This window comes from Leguminivora glycinivorella, chromosome 10, assembly GCF_023078275.1.
Source record: "Leguminivora glycinivorella isolate SPB_JAAS2020 chromosome 10, LegGlyc_1.1, whole genome shotgun sequence".
NCBI classification, from domain to species: Eukaryota; Metazoa; Arthropoda; class Insecta; order Lepidoptera; family Tortricidae; genus Leguminivora; species Leguminivora glycinivorella.
Genome location: NC_062980.1, coordinates 17,437,915 through 17,460,943, shown reverse-complemented (window position 1 = coordinate 17,460,943; position 23,029 = coordinate 17,437,915). Strand labels below are relative to the sequence as shown.

At 37.5% G+C, this 23,029-nt stretch overlaps 2 protein-coding genes across 4 annotated transcripts in view; one reads left to right on the top strand and one right to left on the bottom strand.

The window, feature by feature from the left end:
* Positions 1-23,029, bottom strand: part of LOC125230687 — a 103,951-nt gene that overhangs the window by 6,974 nt on the left and 73,948 nt on the right. For all 3 annotated transcript variants that reach the window (XM_048135936.1, XM_048135933.1, XM_048135935.1), the window contains one exon: positions 9,518-9,600. In XM_048135936.1, coding sequence (XP_047991893.1) covers positions 9,518-9,600 — 83 coding nt within the window. The remainder of the gene's footprint in view (positions 1-9,517; positions 9,601-23,029) is intronic.
* The window catches only part of LOC125230690 (transforming growth factor beta-1-induced transcript 1 protein), a 53,852-nt gene continuing 42,019 nt past the window's right edge, over positions 11,197-23,029 (top strand). Inside the window, exon 1 of the mRNA XM_048135943.1 lies at positions 11,197-11,322. Within this exon, the coding sequence (XP_047991900.1) occupies positions 11,320-11,322 (3 nt within the window). The 5' untranslated portion in view covers positions 11,197-11,319. The remainder of the gene's footprint in view (positions 11,323-23,029) is intronic.

The following is a 23,029-nucleotide window of genomic DNA, read 5'->3' as shown; positions in this document are numbered from 1 at the left end:
CATGTAATCTATAGATTTTCTGCGAATGAAGTCATTCAGTGCGAAAACAACACTTTCTGACACTTTAAGTACGAGGCATAAAGGTCATTATGTCAGTGATTGATTTGACATGAATTCCATGACGTCACTACACGGCCGACAGCGTTTTCGGTGACCAAAATTAAAAAAAAAATACTTACATTTTTGAATTAAAAATACGTAGTCATCGTACACATTTAATACCAAAAATCATTAAATATTGGTTTCTTATGTCAAATATTACAGAAGACAATAATTTATTGTTTTCCCCTCACTATAGCGAGGAAACTACAACGCAAAAAATGCGTTTATCACTGCAAATTAGATTCACCTGAATTTTAAAGTCTTTAGTAGCGTTTTTACTATTAAACAAATATTTAAAGGGGAAAACAAATATTTAAAGACAGTTGCGAACCATATCAAAATGACAAAACAAAGCTACGATAGCTAACAATGGTGAGCGAGGCCGTCTCAATCTAAAATGCATTGCGCGGGATCATCTTATAACGCCACTTTCAGCCTTTCACGAATGTCGGGCCAATGTCAATGTTATTAATACTGTGTAGTCGGTAAAAATAGACAGGATTACCTTTGTTATAACATTTAACAATACTTGTATGATATAATTACATACGTCGACGTTGCGTTGGAATACCATATTTCAGTACTTAAGTCTATGCGCTCAATACATGGTGCGAGATCTCGCATACGAGTTTTATTACATTGCTGTATTTGATTGGCGTGATGCGTAATCGCATCAATTGTTTGTACTCGTAATCTTACGCAAATAGCTGGGTCCAGTCCACACAGAGGCTCCTCGCATTGCCTCGGCCGAGGCACGTCTATATAGCACGTTTCTCGCCTCGCCAGTGCATGCGTTTGTCTCAGGCAAACAACCTGCCTCGGGCGAGGCACTACTACATTATCTACATTGGCAGTTGACGCGTAAGCACATTGAGTCGCAGTCGCGACGTACCTCGCTCTGTGTGGACTCGGCTATCCGCAATGCGAGCAACAAGCCCCACAGTCCCATGAGCCGAACTCACTAGTGTAACTCAGATTTCACAGGAGCGACTTATGGCGGCGGGTTTTATAAATAAATAATAAATAAATATTGGGGACACCTTACACAGATCAACTTAGCCCCAAACTAAGCAAAGCTTGTACTATGGGTGCTAAGCGACGATATACCCACTTAAATAGATAAAATACATACTTATATACATAGAAAACATCCATGACTCAGGAAGAAATATCTGTCCTCATCACACAAATAAATGCCCTTATCGGGATTGGAACCCAGGACCGCGGCTTAGCAGGCAGGGTCACTGCCGACTAAACCAGACCGGTCGTCAAACGAATTTTTGGACCTCTTTAACGCGGCGTCGTGCACTAATCCATACTAATATTATACATGGGAAAGTGTGTGTCTCTGTTTGTTTGTCCGTCCTTCACGACAAAACGGAGCAACGAATTGACGTGATTTTTTAAGTGGAGATAGTTGAAGGGATGGAGAGTGACATAGGCTACTTTTTACGTCTTATAACGTCTCTTTCTAACGCGAGCGAAGCCGCGGGCAAAAGCTAGTTTATTATATTATTAATATAGGTACGAGTATGTCAAAAATAGTATATCAAATGGCAGAAGATAATTGTTAACCAGCTCACCACAGACACGTAATCAATTTGAATGCAAATGGCGTATTAAGAAAGGAGCCGCTGAATCAATAAGTCTCCATGACCTAACAGTACGCGTGACCTAGGTCTTTTATGATGCCCTAATTTAGGCTCTTATGGGATGCCCTTCCCATTGTTTTTATATGAGTAAAGTAGATATATAAAAGTTTTATGATCGTTTTTATTGACAGATCTCAAGTCTGTAGATCATCATCACTGCAGTTAGCACATGATTGCAGAGAGTATGTCGCCGCGAGATAGATCACGTCTTCATCTAATTGTATCAATGGCATAAGGTCTATACTATAAGTAGGTAGTCTATCCCGAGATTCCCGAGACACATCTCGGACACTGGCGATCAAATATATGAGGCGTTCCTAGCACACATTCTAAGCTAGTGTAGGTGACCGGGTACCATGCTTGTATGAGTGAGATATGATAGGTCGACTGTTCGCGTTTTTGACAGGCGGTAACTGTGAGGTAACCGAGAGGGAGTGGAAATCGGCTTGCTGTACTTCGGGCTTTTACAGTAATAGGCGAAAGTGGTTTGTCAGGATCGTAGTAAATGGAAATAAGTGATCTCTGCCTACCCCTCTGGGAAACAGGCGTGATTGTATGTATGTATGTATGTATGTATGTAATACATTATAGTGGATTACTGATACAACTACCTAAATACCTAAAGTAAAATTCATTTTTTTTCACGTGTTAACGGATTATCGATTAACTTTAACGTATGTTAAATTTGTCGAAATATATCTCTTTAACGATTAACGAAGTTAACTTTTTTAGTAACGGATTAACGATTATCGAAGTTAACTATTTGATTAACGGTGCCCAGCTATGGTAGTTTATCTCGCGGCACATCTCGGACACTGGCGATCAAATATATGAAAGAGGCGCGTTCCTAGCACACATTCTAAGCTCGTGTAGGTGAACGCGTACCATGCTTGTATGAGTGAGATATGACAGGTCGACTGTTCGCGTTTTTGGCAGGCGGTAACTGTGAAGTAATCGATAGGGGATGGGCGGCACTTTCAGCGGGGAGCGGGAGTGGCCATACTGTACGATAGTACTCTTTTATTATACTGTGCTCGCGGCGACATACTCTCGCGCCAATCATGTGCTAACCCTGATGGCCGGAACTAGATCTGAGGGACGCGACAGACAGGGCTGTTAATGCTGCCGCCTATTTGGCATCCATTGTATGAAAAGGAACTCCGACACGAAAGGAAGAAGTCTGTGACAAACAATTATGATAATATATCTCCGTCACCCGATTTCATTCCGTCATTCTTCGGATAGTACGTAAATTACCATAGAAATAGTTCAACGACTACTAGTGCTACACGGACCATAATATATTCACGGATTAGCATCACGGTCGTAGTGCGAAACCGCTCTTACAGCCCAGCCACGACATTGGTCTAAGCGCGACAGCGGTGAGCGGCGGCCATACATTGGAGCGAGACACAGCGATGGGACTTTTCATTCGCACGTATGGCTGCCGCTCACCGCTGTCGCGCTTAGAGCAATGTCGTGACGTATTTTTAACCCCCGACGCAAAAACGACGGGGTGTTATAAGTTTGACGTGTCTGTCTGTCTGTGGCATCGTAGCTCTCGAACGGATGAACCGATTTATTTTGTTTTAGTTTTTTTTTGTCTGAAAGCTGAGTTAATCGGGAGTGTTCTTAGCCACGTTTCATGTAAATCGGTCCCCTATGTCGCGGTCGGGGGTTTTTTTTAATTATATTTTTTCTAGAAACTTTTAGGTGTCCAATGCATTTTTACAACATGTAATCACAATTTTTATCTATCTACCTATAGTTGGAATGGAATCATATCAGTTACATGACGGAATTGGCGATATCAGGTCTAACAATTGTTTCTTAGAAACAATGTCATTGATGACTTTATTTTATAATCGGTTTAAAGTATGTGATAATCAAATAAATACCCATTGTTTATTACAAATAGGTATGTGTCAATTAATAAGGAACATTTCAAGGATAGTTTGACACGACAGTAAACTTAGGTAAATACCAGGGGCCCATCATTTCTCGAAGCTACAAGTTACAATTTACAAGTGGTACTTAATCACTGACTAATATGACAAGTTGGAAAGAGTCTTCCGCTTGTGACTTGTAATAGATCAAGAGCCCAGGCCCGCCAGACCTTCCTCAAATTCTCAAGGATGAAACTTTGGGACAATGTAGAGTTCACATCGGCGTGTAATGTGTGCATATTTTCTAGTTCGGCCCATCGGCCAATTTTTTGCTATCAAGTGATGAAGGTGAAAAAAAAAAGTGCTTACTTTCCTTAAATTCTCAAGGCTGATTTTTATATATGTGTTAGAGCACGTTGTTAGAAATTGGTTATCATCAATGCCAGACCGTTTCCGCCGGCCATAACTTTTACCAGACGCGACAAAGATGGCAAAAAACGACTCTAACTTACCTCATTTTCCAAGCCTGATTTTGATATATGATACGCAGGGACCTATAACTAGACCGTTTGTAAGCAGCCAGACCAATCGGATGGACCCAACCATCCGCCAGACCGACTTAAAGTTTCGATATGAGCATTAGTAGAATTGAAATATTCCGGGTCTATAAAAGCTAAAAACTTGAATTTTCTACATTAAGCTACGTGTATATTGTAAACTTGACGTAATAAGCTACTTTCAAAAATTTTACTTCTAAGGAAATAAAAAAATGAAAGTTTATATGTGGTGCAAGATTAATTTTAAGCTATGAATTTTATTTACACTGCGTAAGTACATGTGTATTTTATTATAAATATAACTTTTACCAGACGCGACAAAGTTGGCAAAAAACGACTCTAACTTACCTCATTTTCTCAAGCCTGATTTTGATATTATGATACGCAGGGACCTGTAACTAGACCGTTTGTAAGCAGCCAGACCAATCGGATGGACCCAACCATCCGCCAGACCGACTTAAAGTTTCGATATGAGCATTAGTAGAATTGAAATATACCGGGTCTATAAAAGCTAAAAACTTGAATTTTCTACATTAAGCTACGTGTATACTGTATACTTGACGTAATAAGCGACTTTCAAAAATTTTACTTCTAAGGAAATAAAAAAATGAAAGTTTATATGTGGTGCAAGATTAATTTTAAGCTATGAATTTTATTTACACTGCGTAAGTACATGTGTATTTTATTATAAATATAACTTTTACCAGACGCGACAAAGTTGGCAAAAAACGACTCTAACTTACCTCATTTTCTCAAGCCTGATTTTGGTATATGATACGCAGGGACCTGTAACCAGACCGTTTGTAAGCAGCCAGACCAATCGAATGGACCCAACCATCCGCCAGACCGACTTAAAGTTTCGATATGAGCATTAGTAGAATTGAAATATTCCGGGTCTATAAAAGGTAAAAACTTGAATTTTCTACATTAAGCTACGTGTATATTGTATACTTGACGTAATAAGCGACTTTCAAAAATTTTACTTCTAAGGAAATAAAAAAATGAAAGTTTATATGTGGTGCAAGATTAATTTTAAGCTATGAATTTTATTTACACTGCGTAAGTACATGTGTATTTTATTATAAATTTAAAGAAGAAAAGTAAATTAAACTTTTTTTTCGATCGTCGAACAAGGTGGTTTAAAATTAGTTTTAAGATCGATCCTTTTTAATTTGTGGGCGAGGGACCTCACACTATGTATAAAGGCACTATGTGTAGGTATGTTGCATATAATGTCAAATCCCTCGCATACTACAAAAGTTATTTAAGCATTTATATAAGTTCAGTTAAAATGAGGTGGAAAGTTTAAGTGTATATGTTGTGTACACACGTAAAGTATTCTAAACTTTTTATAACGGCATACATGTATTTGAAGAATGTATTCGTGTCTGAAAATTCAGCATCTCCGACATGGGTTATAACGGGGTTGATGATGTTCGTATTGAGTACAAATGTTTAAACTTCCTAAACTTGTAATTCTAAAGTTCGTCACTTAGGTATGTTACCATGTTTTGTAGGAGAAAGGAAATTCGTTTAGTTATATACCGTTGTAACATTGATTAACTTTCATTTTTTTATTTCCTTAGAAGTAAAATTTTTGAAAGTCGCTTATTACGTCAAGTATACAATATACACGTAGCTTAATGTAGAAAATTCAAGTTTTTAGCTTTTATAGACCCGGAATATTTCAAATCTACTAATGCTCATATCGAAACTTTAAGTCGGTCTGGCGGATGGTTGGGTCCATCCGATTGGTCTGGCTGCTTACAAACGGTCTAGTTACAGGTCCCTGCGTATCATATATCAAAATCAGGCTTGAGAAAATGAGGTAAGTTAGAGTCGTTTTTTGCCAACTTTGTCGCATCTGGTAAAAGTTATGGCCGGCGGAAACGGTCTGGCATTGATGATAACCAATTTCTAACAACGTGCTCTAACACATATATAAAAATCAGCCTTGAGAATTTAAGGAAAGTAAGCACTTTTTTTTTTCACCTTCATCACTTGATAGCAAAAAATTGGCCGATGGGCCGAACTAGAAAATATGCACACATTAACCGCCGATATGAACTCTACATTGTCCCAAAGTTTCATCCTTGAGAATTTGAGGAAGGTCTGGCGGGCCTGGGCTCTGGGTCTATAACTTTCAGTTTTGAGAAATGGGCCACAGATATAACTATTGAAGCACATGCTTTTATACAAAAATTACAATAAGCACTAAGGTGTTATTTCATAAATGTGATCAAGTCTCAATCATTTTGACTGATGTTATGATGTATTTGTAAGAAAAACATAAACATAAGTGTTTGTGGTAGGCTCTCAGTTAGCAGTTTTTTAACCCCCGACGCAAAAACGACGACGTGTTATAAGTTTGACGTGTCTGTCTGTCTGTCTGTATGTATGTGTGTCTGTCTGTGGCATCGTAGCTCCCGAACGGATGAACCGATTTAGATTTAGTTTTTTTTTGTTTGAAAGCTGTGTTAGTCGGGAGTGTTTTTAGCTACGTTTCATGAAAATCGGTCTACTATGTCGGGGTCGGGGGTTTTTCAAAATTTTATTTTTTACTTTCAATGTGTCACATATTGATTAAGTATTAAGCATGTAAGTTTAGTGTACATTAACAACCATGGACTGTAATTGACTAAAAAATAAACATTTTTTATTTTTATTTTATGTAAAATTTAACTTTACCAAGATATGGATACCCGGATCATGCGCATCGTAAGGTTTTGTAGTTTCGGTCAGACAGATAGTTAAAAACCTTTGATCATGCCTTTTCAGATACGAATATAAAACAACAGGTAAATCTTATCCTGAATACCTAAAAACATATGTCAGTATAGGATTACCTGATGATAAACCTGATAACGATACAAGCAGCTTAAATAATACGCATAAATTATGTCGAAATAAATAACAATACAAAGTATTATCACATTATGCTTCAATAATAATCGACGAAGCGAACCATAAAAAATAGCAAAATGATTCTTCGATACATAGTCTGAGCAGGAACGCATCAGATAGTCTAGAGAAGCTCACAATCACGGGACGCATGGCAAGGAAGCGAAGAAGTGGAAGCATGGGCACACCTTGGGCAGAAAGACCCCTTTGCAGGCTAGCATGCACCGGGCCCAGGATCGAGTGACGTGGAGACAACTGGTGAAGAGTGTCCACATTCGTCACGTCCCTCAGCCATGAGGAACGACAAAGAAGAGAAGATACTTTGTTATCACGTCTAAAGCAATGGAAAACAACGAGTTTTAGGACCCTTTTCCTTATACATTCTTCGTTTCATATCAAAGAGGATCGAGTTTTATAGAGAGTTACTGTCAAATTAAAACGTGTAATCACAGTGCAAATACTGCCATCTATCGACACAAGCTTAAAACTTTTGAACCTCAGTTTTGACAATTTAGTCAATGTTGTTAGCTTGATATGTGTTAAAATGTAAAATATTTATATCAGAGCCATCTAGCCGAGCGTTCCCCAAAGGTGTAACGCCATCTAGGCTGTACCTTTTTCTTATGGCTTTGATGTACGTTTTTTCTTAGACTTTATCCGTCTATACGGAGTTACATATGACTTTGTTTCACATGTATTCACTGCAGCTGTTCATCTGTCCGCATGTCATCATCACTTTCTCCTATTTCATAAACTCGAATTTTCTCAGAAGGTGTTGTCATTATCGTGTGTTCTAAATATTGCCGCTACAATAAAGTATAAAAATAGAGAACACGTTTATTTCATGAGTTTATGACAAAACAAGTAATTCGACTGCGGCCCATACTTTATAACAACAGTTATCTATTCGCTAATAGGTGCATAAGGAGTTAAGGAGCACTATTGGTGCTGCCTCATTTTGTGGGCTTTTCCATCATCATCGTCCTCTTTGCGTTATCCCGGCATTTGCCACGGCTCATGGGGGCCTGGGTTCCGCTTTGACAACTAATCCCAAGATTTGGCGTCGGCACTAGTTTTTACGAAAGCGACTACCATCTGACCTTCCAACCCGAAGGGTAAACTAGACCTTATTGGAATTAGTCCGGTTTCGTCACGATGTTTTCCTTCACCGAAAAGCGACTGGCAAATATCAACTGACATTTCGCACATAAATTCCGAAAAACTCATTGGTGCGAGCCGGGGTTGGAACCCGGGACGAAAGTCGCACATACTTACCGCTAGGCTATCAGCGCTTATGTGCTTGTGGGCTTTTCCATATTATTATGATAAAAATTGTTCCAGCAACGATCACCGCTAGTATTCATGTTTGACATTCATGATCATGACATAAAATTACGTGTATTTGTGACAATCAGCGCCACTCCGTAGGCAATACATTTTGCATATCCGATACGGAACCAATAACATGTGAATCTAATTCGACCTTGACTGATATTGTTATTTTCCATACTGTCTCTGTGACTAACACATAATCCTTTAACCAAATACAGCACCTGGCGACACTAATTACTCACCAAACTGGTAAGGCGTATCGTGGGTGTGACATGTGACGTCTCTGTTTTTTTGATAGTGTGCGAGAGAGAGGTGTGGTGGTCTGTTAATGTGGTCCTTATAAAGGAGGAAGATTATGCTTGATGAGTTATGTGAATTAGCGGTACCTTTAATGATATAGAGATAGGAGTGAAAAATAATGTCTGCAAATTTTGTGGACGTAGCGTAGCATACAGGTAGTGCAGAGTCATCGAATTAAGATATTTTCACAACACTACATGTAGGTACCTACAGACAAATAATTTGAATTCTAGGCTACTGTAGAATCCTTGCACAGTAAACGCAAAGAGGATCAAGTTTCTAGAGAGTTACTGCCAAAGAAAAATGTGTACTGTGTGTGTCTCTCGATACTTCTGAACCTCAGTTTTGACAATTTGGCCCATATTCTTAGCTTGATATGCGTTAAAATGTCAAATGTGTATATCTAGCCCGCATGATTAGCATGACTGAAGCATGATTGTCGCTAAATGTCACTATAACTTTACCTATACAAATAACTCGCAATTACTGATGTAATATGGATAAATTTACAACTCTTCCCTTACTTATTCCTATATCCAGTGAGGGAACGATCAAGAAGAAGGTGATCGGCATGGGTGTAAAGTTTTTTGCCGAAATCCAAATTTTGGGAATGTCGAATTTATTGATGCATGAATGAAAGGCAGGAATGTATGGTGGCATGTTTAGCGTTTGTAGCAAACACCAAGCATGGTAGCAAGAAGAGTATCTTCTCAAAAGGGCATATATTTCTTTAACTAAACCGCACAAGACATTTCGAAATGAAAACACAATCCTCCGATGTAGTTACCTCAATTTGCTGTTAGACGAGCCCGCACACAGCTGCCTCAGAAGCACAGACACGTCGCTGGTAGAGCTCACATCCTTGTCATCCTAAAACAAATTTGTTTCTATTAGACATGTTATATGGAAGACATGCTTAGATGACTATCAATTTCAATGTGCGAGGGTGCGCCCACGTTGATAGTATAAAGGGCCAATAGGTACCTAAGTACCGCTGCGTAGCGCTGGTAGCTAGCGGTAAGTACGTGCGACTTTCGTTCCGGAGGTCGCGGGTTCGAACCTTCGAACCCCGGCTCGCACCAATGAGTTTTTCGGAATTTATGTGCACAATGTCATTTGATATTTGCCAGTTGCTTTTCGGTGAAGGAAAACATCGTGAGGAAACCGGAATAATTCAATCATTTCCATATATTTTAAAACCCTAAAATCTTGATTTGTTGTCACAGGGGTCAAAATGCCGGGATAATTTGATTCAGCATCAAACTTTACGTAGCCAATGAAAACTTTAATGACCGATCGTAACGAGATTTTTCCCGAAACCTGCAAGTTCAGTTTTGCTCTAGATTTAGGACGGAAGATATACTCCCCATATTACAAACTTTTTAAGGTAACATTGGAGGTATCATTTCCAATTAATATTTATTTACGTCTTTTAATATACATACACACTTTTTCATTGGAAAAATATCGCTTCTAATATAATAATAACACTTGACAGGTCCTTGTGATGTTGATGGTATAAAATTGATGATCCCAAACCCCAAGTTACCGTCAAATTTGACACGAATGACACGTACTACATATATATGAAGTATGACACTACTAATCTAACATAAAGTTACTCGAATGCTATTGAAGCCTTGTCCTGGTGATGTCACCGGGATCGAACCCCGTCCTCCTCGCAGACGTAAACAGCTCCCGCGCCCCGTAAATGCAACTATTACGTCATGTCGCGATAAAAATATAGACTACAGATTTAAAACAGTACAACGGACTGGATGAAATGGAAACGTGACGAGCAGCAAGTCAAGGTCGTTCACACTTGCTTAAAGCGGAACGCGGACGAGCAACGCAAATGTCAAGGTCGGTTCACACTTTCTGGCTCGATTAAGAACCACATGTGAAGAACACATGTGACACGTGAAGAATTCTCGGGACTGATCTTGATTCATTCCCGGGAAATCAAATATTACACAGTCCCGGGAAAAAACCATCACTACATTATACGTGTCGCTTGTCGCTTGCGTCTTAAAACTAAGTAAAACTGCATTCATATTCAAAATACCCTGTCTATGATATTTTAGGTATTTTTCCTCATGTGATTAGCCGTGGGACACTGTATAAATACCAGAGACAAAGTGGTAAACCTGGGTACGTAGCCGAATGGTACAAACGCTCACGAAACGCTCGTAGATATCGCTCTTGCTCGTATTCGTTTCGCGTCGACAAAATGCCAGACTACCTTGCGGCCATGTTTACATACATACATTACAATCACGCCTGTTTCGCAGAAATGCCATTCTGCTACGGCCACTCTTGGCAAATAAGGGGTCTGGGACATTGCAGTGACAGGTTGCCAACGCCACGATTTACCCCATATTCCATGTTAACAATATCAAAACAAATAAACATTATTTAATAGATTCTACTGTTATAATATCCTGTACTCTTATATTATATCTTACTGCGGCAAAGGCGATGACTGTACCTGCTCAAGCCCGCGAACCCGCGCCGGCAGTCCACATCGTGACACCACGCGAAACGCACGCGCATACACTAATATACCGGCCAGTTTGACAGTTACATACCATGGTGAGTGTTTGTAAACTTTGGCGCGAGACAGTAGGAAGAATGGAAGTGTATTTTAAGAAGTTTTAGGAGAGTGCTGACGGATGTTTTGCGTGTATGATTTAGGAAAGTTACATGGTTTACAAATAATTATGGTTTTGCTGTTTATGATTTAGATATAATTTCAGATTAGAACTAAGTTTGAATCAATAGTTAACAAGTAAAAATATTTATACTCTACTTTATTTATACATAGGTGCGTATTCTAAAACGTGGACATCTTTATTTTTGATGTTTTGTGTGCGTGTGTGTTTTTTTTTTCATTACAATTAAAAGTCTGTCTGAAAAATTGAAAATTAATATTAATTAAAATCACATTATATTTGTCATAAAGGATTTTTTTACTTCTTTTTCCTAAAATGATCTCGGCCAAGATTGAATACAATTAGAAATGCCTAAATATTATCGGAAAGCAAAACAGGTTTTTTATATAACACAACATTACCGTAGCATACAAAACACAATAGTATCATTTTAAATTATAATATACTTATATAACTAGAATCTACAACCGGACCAGGCTAACTGCATATTTTCCCTGGCATTTTCAATGAAAAAGTTTGCAGATGTCACCATTAATATCAAATCTCTCAAATTTAATAATAATGACGCCAATACACAGTCAATACACAGCAAAGTCAGATTGATTGAATTGATCTATTATATTTTAAAAAGAACTGTCCTTCATACGGGTACAAAAATGACGAAAATTCACACGTTCACAGCATATACTCTAATCGTCTCGTAGTAATTAAGTAAACAGACTAATTGAATCACCGTGACGGCAAATAACTTCCCGTCACAATACACACGTAGTGAATTCATCGAGTTCCATGACTTCACAAGGAAAACTATAGTCAGTTGTATTTAAAAGAGAATGCTGGCAGCCTTTTAACAGGTCACAACATTTCTATCTTCATCACTTAGGGCCGGTTGCATCAAACCGTCTGTCACCTTTAAAGCGTTCGTTAAATTTTATTGTATGGGAAGTTCTATAGACGTCTACTGCGTGACGATGATGTGTCTGTCAAATGTGGTTGATGCAACTGGCCCTTAGATGGTTGGCAGTCCTCAAGTGTGCGTTTCACCAGAAACTTCTGGCCACAGCTAAACTGTGGAATGAACTGTCGCCTGCGGCCTAAGGCCTGAGGTATCATAAAAAACAAGGTCAAGGGAAATCTACATAAACATAATATTGTATTTGAAAAAAAAAACATCAGGGAAGCAGTTTGGTTTTTTATGGTTTTGTGGCCTAGCAGTAAGAGCGTGTGACTTTCAATCCGGAGGTCGCAGGTTCGAACCCCGGCTCGTACCAATGAGTTTTTCGGAACGTATGCTCGAAATGTCATTTGATATTTGCCAGTCGCTTTTCGGTGAAGGAAAACATCGCGAGGAAACCGGACTAATCCCAATAAGGCCTAGTTACCCTTTGGTTTGGAAGGTCAGATGGCAGATCGCTTTCGTAAAACTAGTGCCTACGCCAAATCTTGGGATTAGTTGTCACAGCGGACCCCAGGCTCCCATGAGCCGCGGCAAATGCCGGGATAAAGCAAGGAGGATGATGAGTAGACCTTGACAAATTCTAGGTGATGAGACTGATGTCCGCGCATATCACTTTGCAAGACAAATAGGTACCTACATGTTTTGCAAGACAAATACATTGGGTCATGAAAGATGTTGAGGCATTATGGGGTCAATCCCGAAATCATGACGATATTTTCTATGGCTGAGCCTAATTATTGTTTGCATTACATAATTCTGTCCATCCAAGTATTACGATAGCAGTAATTAATTGATAACTGCTCATTAATATTGCATACTTCCGATTATGTAGTTGCTACCCGGATAGTGATATGATTAACAATAAAACAAAATTCAAAACTTACTAGATGACACGACCGCGGCCATCCTTAACGACAAAACCTGTTATTTTATTAAACATTACCTTTATAAATATTTGAGGCATTTTTCTGTAAAATTCAACGATTGTTGCGACAGTTTTTAGGGTTCCGTAGTCAACTAGGAACCCTTATAGTTTCGCCATGTCTGTCTGTCCGTCCGTCCGTCCGTCCGTCCGCGGATAATCTCAGCAACCGTTAGCACTAGAAAGCTGAAATTTGGTACCAATATGTATATTAATCACGCCAACAAAGTGCAAAAATAAAAAATGGAAAAAAATGTTTTATTAGGGTACCCCCCCTACATGTAAAGTGGGGGCTGATATTTTTTTTCATTCCAACCCCAACGTGTGATATATTGTTGGATAGGTATTTAAAAATCAATAAGGGTTTACTAAGATCGTTTTTTGATAATATTAATATTTTCGGAAATAATCGCTCCTAAAGGAAAAAAAAGTGCGTCCCCCCCTAACTTTTGAACCATATGTTTAAAAAATATGAAAAAAATCACAAAAGTAGAACTTTATAAGGACTTTCTAGGAAAATTGTTTTGAACTTGATAGGTTCAGTAGTTTTTGAGAAAAATACGAAAAACTACGGAACCCTACACTGAGCGTGGCCCGACACGCTCTTGGCCGGTTTTTTATTTATTTATGGGTATTGAGTATGAAAAAAACTAGCATACTAATTATTATTTGGCTGGTATGGTACATTGGAGCACCTGGTTTAGTTTATTAGAGGAGCAACATTATCTTTCAATCAAATCTGATTCCTCCTTTTTTAATTTTTCTCTTCAACCCTTTATTTATACACTAGAATATAATTACGCATAAGGTCTACTCATCTCGGGAACATTATAACAGTGATAAATATGTTGTCCTGAACGCTGTGAGCTCGCCAGATACGAGAATAGGCGTTTTAGTGCGAAATAAAACATACCGGAATCTGGGTTGACGTGTGCGCACCAATTAAAATAAAAGTTTAAGAAATCATTTTATAATGCCATTGAAATAAAAGTGTGCTATAATAAAGGACAGAAAATAAGGAAGCTAAAGACCGAATGAGAAAAACCCTTAGGTAAAGAAACTAACATATAATATTCGGCGTTTGTATAGGTAATGCACAGAGAACTTACCGCGACAAAAGAAAGGAATTTCGTTAAAGAACTTGAATAAGAATGATGGGAATTGAAAGAACGGAGTACAGGACGTCACCAATGGTGGAAATGAAATAGGTTTCCCCTAGGATTTCACTTCTACTCATCTTTTAAATCAGCTATGTCTATGACTATTAGTTCCTCCTTTTATCCCATCACGCGGTGATCCCCTTGGAAAGCTCTATTGTTGAGGGAAGAATTAAGACTAACAAATCAGTAGGTACGATGTTGGGCTTGCAATAGAGGTTTTGGTCTTGGAGTCTATTATGATTCAAATAGTTCTTTAAAATTTAAGCCGCACTTCCGGTCTTATCATATTGAACTGTCAACAAATGTCTTCTTTTTGCAATGCATACCTACCTAATTATTGGGTTACATTAATGCCAAAATGTCCCATAACCTTACTTCCGACTCCAGCATGGTACGTAGACAGTAGGTCGTTTAAAATTAGCCACGGCTTTGACCTTGACTCGCAAACATTAGGAAGATTAAGGTGGTACTTTCTTATACACGCCACAAAGCCATAAAGATTTATCATGCGCATGTCGACTTTTATGACAAGTTATGATTAATATTCCGGCTGAAACGTAAACAAACATCCAATCGCTGGAAGTTGAGACGGACAAATTCTACAACTATAATAAGATGAAAAGTAAACAAAAACAAGGCACGTGTGCTGGAAAGGACTCCTTCAATTTTGTAAAAGTAATTGTGACCTTGTAAATTGTTACAGGCTAGATGAATCTGAATGAATTTGTGGGTGCATTTTCTTATCCGACATATTTGTTCACCCAATTCATTTTTGCATCTAACAGACAAAAACAGTCTGGCACTACTGGATTGACTGGTTGACTTTTTTGAAGTTCAATGTCGTTATATTTTTTATAATCTATTTAACATATTGCATGTTTGCTATTTCCTCTCTTCATCGATTAATAAATATCTTCTTGGTTCACTCAGTAACATTTAGGTTGTAGACGAAGTAAAATTGAATCTAATTTTACTATTGATTTAAGGCTATCAGATTCGCAATCTCTACATTTGACAGACAGACGCCTACATAATAGTTTAACAACTACAAATGGGATGATTAATTAACAGGCACAAAAACTTATCTTTTCATTTATCTATCTTTGTTTTTGTCGATGTGAATTCGTTTGTTTTTATCGGCGTTAAAAAGAAGGAAAATATTGGGTTCTGTAGTCAAATTGTACTGCATCCTGTCGGGTTGTGCCTGCTTCAAACATCGATTTTTTGTAGCCTATGTTGTGTCATTGAGTCCCACTGCTGGTCGAAGGCCTCCCCTGTTTTTCTTCCTTCGTCACATCGATTTATTATTCATTGTTTGTACTTTAGCATAAAGAGATAAGTAGATGGAATTAAACGATCGAATTTAGTCGTTTATGGTTGTCTTAGCAACATTAATGTTTTATGATAGCATCAGATTTAGCAGAAAGCGTTTAAAGACTGTGAGAAAAACCTTTGAAAATGTGGAAACTTATTAATGATTTGGCAAAAAACAAAATCAGTAAAAGCACCACAATTCCTATACTTGAAACAGATCATGGTCCTATTACTGAGGCGGAAGCCGTCTGCGAATGCTTTAACTCTTTTTTTGCAAATGTGGGCTATGATTTGGCAAATAAAATACCAGCCTCTTATCATAATAATAGTACATATAAATATTTATGTACCACCAACCAAGACCACTCTCAAAACGAACTTACTAAATTTAAACTAACGACCCCTGATGAGATTAGTAAAATTATAGACAACTTAAATGCAAACACAGTACAGGAATAGATGAGATAAGCTGTAAAGCAATAAAATGTGTAAAAAATTTAATTATAAGTAAGCTAACCGATAGTATAAATACTTGCTTCGAAAGCGGTACCTTTCCGAGCTCCTTAAAAATTGCAAAAATAACCCCAATCTTTAAATCCGGATTTAAGAATGACCCAAGCAATTACCGTCCGATTTCAGTACTTCCCGTACTTTCAAAATATTTGAAAAAGTACTGCATAATCGACTATGCGAGTACCTCGATTCCATACATTTTTTATTTGAAAAACAGTATGGATTCCGTTCAAGATCAAACACTTTATCGGCAAATATTGATCTAATTACAAAGCTCAGAAATAACATCCATTCCAAAAATATAGCCCTAGGTGTCTTCATCGACTTAAAAAAGGCATTCGACACGATAAGCCATGAACTACTTTTAAAAAAATTGCACCATATTGGTATTAAAGATACAGCGCATAAAATGTTACATTCATATCTTACGGATAGACAACAAGTAGTCAAAATTTCTGACACAGTGAGTACCTCAAAATTAGTCACATGTGGAATACCACAAGGATCGATTTTGGGGCCACTACTTTTTATAATTTACATAAATAATGTACATGAAATAGGCCTAAGGGGAGACATTTCATTATATGCTGACGATACCTGCTTGTTTTATTACGATAATAACATTGATAAAATAATTGAACACGCCCAACAAGACTTAAACAATTTAAACACGTGGTTCCAATACAATTTGTTAACAATTAACGTAGCAAAAACCAACTATATATTATTTCATGCAAAAAACAAATTGATAGGAACCCACCCACCCCTTTTAATCAACGACCAGCCTATAACAAAAGTGGACACTGAGAAATATCTTGGCCTTACTCTTGATAGTCAATTAACTTGGAAACCACATCTTGAAAAACTGCGATCTAAACTCTCATCTCTTATGGGTTCACTCCATGGAACTGTTCGTTGTTTTCCAAAAACAGTAAGATACATTATATACAACTCAATGGTAAAACCACACTTAGAATATTTATTAGAAATATGGGGCTCGGCAGGTAAAATTTTACGTAAAACAATACAAGTATGCCAAAACAAAATCATAAAAATACTATTTCACTACAATTACTTAACTCCTACTACAAAAATCTATAAAGAAACAAATTTAATGACTCTTACCTACTCAATTATATCACTACAAGACATGCATACTCATTAGAAAAATACTAAATAAGCATATTCATTCGCAAATTACATTCACGAAAAAATCACAATTACAAAAACGGCTAACTAGGCGCGCAAATAATATTTGTCTACGCTCACCTAGAACTAATTACGGTAAAAGAAATATTCTTTACGAAGGAGCAAAACTTTATAACAAGTTGCTAAATGACATTAAAGAAATAAATTCACAGTTATTATATAAAAAAGTTCTCAAAAATCACATACTTAATCGCTTTCAGGTTTAGTTTGCTAATTGCTATCTATAATTGCTATCGCGCACACAACACGTAATAAGTCCCACAACAAGATAGTTGTAACCGGTCGATAAGCGTTATGCGCACCGATCTACCTCCGACATAAAATACGCCTTACCCTCATTACCTACTGTTAAAATTATGATACGTAGATTTAAATTTACAAATGCTTTCTTAATAGATAAAAATGTTATTTTCATGTTAAGAAATTATTAGCACTTAGTTCTCTGCATGTTACTGTGTAAGTTACTTTAAAATTTACTTTGTATTTCTCATGTCAAGTGAATTGTATTCTTTTTAACCGACTTCAAAAAAGGAGGAGGTTCTCAATTCGACTGAATGTTTTTTTTTTTTATTATTTTTTTGTATGTATGTTACTCGATATCTCCGAGAATCGTGGACCGATTTTCAAAATTTTTTTTTTGATCGAACCGGTATAACCCCGAGATGGTCCCATTGGCACCAAGTCAGGGTCTGATGATGGGATCCTGGAGAAATCGAGGGAACTCTTTTTACGATAAGAAATAGCATCAGATTCCAATTGTTGTCAAATCGTCACAAAGTGGTCATATTTAAGAACATACTTAATTTCAAACAATCCAGGTTGTTGAGTGGAAAGATCTGCAATCTGTTTAGTTACCACTAGGAACAGCTAGTAAGAAATTATTCCTAGTTGCTACCATACTGGACAGCTGGAAATCTTAATCTTCAATAAATTTAACGAGCCCTTTGTATCAAAGTCTAAACATGTGTGCATGCGCGTTGTACGCTCCACTGGCCTTCCCAACTGCCCAATGTCAAGGAGTACAATCTTGTATTTTACCATTATCTTGTTATTTTTAGAGCTCGGACTAAATACAGTTCTCATATAGAACGCCAATGTCAAGGCGAAGCATTAGTAGGCTAAGTCATCAGTCCGTTTAGTTCGATAGGTTTTTAATTATTCTCATCAACAAACAATGAGTTATTAAATAGACAAGCAGGTCACTCATGTATTTAACTGTTGAAGATTGATCTTTCCCTTCAACGAGCAGCTTCAACAGGAGACACGCGATGAAGGACCGACATCGACATAGGCCCAATGTCGGAGAGACAGTTCTTCATTATAGATCAACAACAATATTTTCCCCTCACTAGCTCGGAAACACGTGTTTTATCGTTTAATGCCAGCGGGTTATAATGTAGGTATTTTATCCATTAGAGGATAAAGTAATTTCACTCTATTCTACATTCAAGGTATATTCTATATTAAAGGTCAAATTACTTTATCCACTACTGGATAAAATGCGTTTTTACCCACTGGCATTAAAGGACAAAACACGTGTTTCCAAGCTAGTGAGGGGAAAATAACTATTAATGTTTCGTATAACGCGTCATGAGCGTGTAATAGAACCAATTGAACCAAACAATTCTACCACTGATAATCAGTGTTGCGTAGAGTCCTGACAGCTTTGCGGTCGTACACTCTCATAAAAAGATGTGGTGAAACATAATCGGTGAAACATAATCGTCTGTAGGTTAAGACTTGGAGTTATTGTTTGAGCGCGATGGTATTCTAGAGAATTCATCTAATAATTATAATGTGAAAATTAATTGTATGCTTGGCTGAAATATTTTTATGAGATGGCGTAGCATGATTGCCTGAATTGCCCCCAAAGCTTTGACGTCGAAACTATAATAAGATGATGCCTTGTAGAAAACTGAAAATATTTCTTAGTTATAAATGTATAACCCTAACAGGGCGCTCATCCACACACCTTGCAACCTAAATGGTCGCGTACCGTGCGGTTTCAGAGGAATTTCCTCCCGCGGACGCTCCGGCTGTGGAATGAGCTCCCAGCCGAGGTATTCCCGATGAACTACAGTATGGGGTTCTTCAAAAAAGGAGTGTACAAGTTTCTAATGGGTCGATCGGCAACGCGCATGTGACACCCCTTGAGTTGCAGGCGTCCATAGGCTACGTTGACCGCTTTCCATCAGGCGGACCGTATACCTGTTTGCCACCGACGTGGTATAAAAAAATAATTACTTAAATATAATTTTTGAACGGCTTTTACTCAAAGCACCAGGAAATCTTTGAATGCCTATACTGTTACACCATTTTGCACACAGTTTATATTAGTCAAAACAGCTTCTCTTGACTAGCGTCGCTCTAGCTTGAATTGCAAAAAACGTATAAAAGTAGCTAGCAGTGCTTATCTGTATGTTACCTACGTACTCTTGCAAAGCACAGGTGTAACATTTTAAGAAATTATCAAAGAAATATAAATTAATTATCAAAACGCACGTGCAAATACACATGTTGCAAACATGCGGTTTACTGATTCATTGACTTGTGCCAAACTACAGGTGTCGGATTCTGAGAAGCCTATCTCGTTTTGATGACGTCAGTCAACACAATCCATACTAATATTATAAATGGGAAAGTGTTGTGTCTGTTTGTTTGTCCGTCTTTCACGGCAAAACGGAGCGACGAATTGACGTGATTTTTTAGGTGGAGATAGTTGAAGGGAAGGAGAGTGACATAGGCTACTTTTTGTCTCTTTCTAACGCGAGTCTCCTTCAATAATTTATGTAGAGTGTATAGACATTATGCTATTTCGGGTTTGTTCCCATACTGAAAAGTAAAAAACTACCAGTATGAGACCAAACCCGAAATAACAAGAAAAAATGTCTTCCATAGAAAATCTCAAGGTCAGATAGCCAATATTTTACTTGGAGACCCTACCTGATTATGAAAAGGTAATCTTACCATTCTTACCACGTGGGTACAAAATTACGAGTATGTTACCAAACAGTTTTTTTTGTCATACAATTCACACTTATTAAATTCTGGCAAAGCTAATTTTAATACAATCAAAAATCACGTCTAAACTCTCACTCATCCGTCGTAACATACTCTATTAAATGTAAGAATAAACATATACCGTACTATTATATAATCGCTTTTAGCTTGCAGAACTGCGAAATTTTCGAACACCTGGAACACAATGTGTTGATATGAGTTAGGTAAAATAAACTCTGCTAGTTTGATAATAAAAGCGTCGATATCAGTATCATGCAAGCTAATATTAAAGCATAATAAATCAGTGTATCCACATCCACAATGCGCGCGGCACCACTGGTTATTCTAATCGGTAGACGAGCGTTCGACTCAAATGAACTAGTATAATCAAATATAATAGGTCACTCTTAACATTTACTTTGTGACTGTAATGTAAAATATAGCATGGTAATATGTTTGGTTTTTAGAAATGTTGCTTGCTGCCATCCAAACAGTAATCCGTTGTAAAATGGTACAATTTGCAACGAATTTCGTCATGAAATAACCTTTAAAACAATGCAATAAAGTTTATTTTTGCGTGCTATGAAAATATGTGTAGATTTTACAAGTAGCGCCAGGCCACGGTGACCCATACCTTGAGTCGGGTCTATAACTTCAGGCATATATGGATTATTTATATTTTTGAAATGTGGATTCATCTATTTGCTTGGAACACGTATGTATCTCGAATTTCGGAATATTTACTATATTACACTTATAGTAAACCAAACTTGAATATTCTCGACCCCATTTCACAAAAAAAAACATGTTTAGAATGTTTTTTTCATTATTACCTTATGAAAATGGTTGTTAGCTCAAACTATACTTACATTATTACGTTATATTACGTTTTGTTTATGTTTAAATCAGAATTTTGCTGGCCCTGAATGGGTTAACTAAGGCATCTTTCAAATGGCCTATGACCACGCCACGAGAGCGATTAGAAAATGTGACATTTCATTTAACTTTTATTTCGAGAATCAGGCAACCGATCGGCATTGGCAGAGGAGCAGGAACGTATAAATCAACGGAAATTTAAACTCTGTTAATTGTCATCACTAACTAATTTAGTTCGCTTGAGGCAAGAGCTCGCACGAGTTCAGTGCAAAGAGAACATTTGCGACCGAAACAATCCAGGTGATCATCAAATAACAACGTCTTTATACTACGTAGAAACAGACTCACTTAGGCTCTTGTTCGTGAGAAGATTTGTATTATAAATACGTCGGGAATACGTTACGTGTTCCGCCCACACCTGGAGAAAATTCACCTTGGAATTTCTGTGAGTGGAAGAGTGTGTGTCATTGACATCTCCGTGATGTCATTAGAAAAATCACCATTGCTAATCAAGCTCCTGGCTAACATGACAACGACTCGACGTGAGCAAATTAACTAAACGGCTCCATTTTATCTGGAGTATAATTTTGGTTTACCTTTTTTTATAGTCTTTCCAAGAAGCATTCTGCTTAAAAGGCCAAGTTTTTCGGCAATGTGATCCGCCCACTGCCACTTAACTCTGACTACTCTGAGCTATGTCATCGACCTTGGTTCCCATGAATCACATTTTTGATATAAAATAGGGTTGTTCTCACTCGAATCGTGTGAATGGTCAGCATTAGGCGTCTTCTTTCATTATAATGTGCTGCAATCATCCTTATTACCAGCTTATTCTGAGTATTAAACCTTTATTCAGCTTCTTCATTGTGCAGATGAGATGATTACAAAAATGCCCTCTTTAACATCTTTGGCAGGCAGCAGAATATATTCTTGAATATTTTTTCCGTCGCATTATTAGGGGTTCTTGACCAGACGGATAGGTTAGGTTTCTCGTTTAATTTGCGCAGGCCTAAAGAATTAGGATTTGGTGTTGAAACGTACTCTTAGTTTGAAAACTTCTACATAAGTCTTTCTTAACTACTTGCAGTCTACCGATAGCTGATACTTGATAGGCAGGTTTTGACGGTACAGTATCTTTCAATATTTTTTAACACAGTTCTTGGCTGTTCTTCATAAAATATTATACCAGTTATTAGGTCATACTTTTAACGGCCTATTCTTTTTCATTATGAGCCACATCTTTTTGTTCAATAGTGAGTTGTGCTATTTTCGCCACGGGCCGTGAGGAAACACTGGAATCCTAAACTCAACGGTTTCGCCGCTAATATCGTTGGCACTCGCGCCGGTCGATTTGTCACTGTAATAAATACATTCATTGTAACATTTTACTGGGGACTCTCCGGAGAGAGTTATGTAGTAGATTTAAAGGTTAACATTCCGATATAATTGTAATGTTGAATTGAGAAACCATTTCAACGTTGAAACTTTATAGGTCCTTAGGGTAAAAGCGCTCAAGTTATTTGCAGGAATCATTAAGAGTCTGGTTGAAATAACTGGTGACTGAAGAGCTGCCGAATTTCTAAAAGTATGACGCTCAAAGTTTTAAAGATCAATGGAAAAAAATGGCCCACTAGAAAAAAAAACAACTGAAGAAGGTGAGATAAATACAGATGAG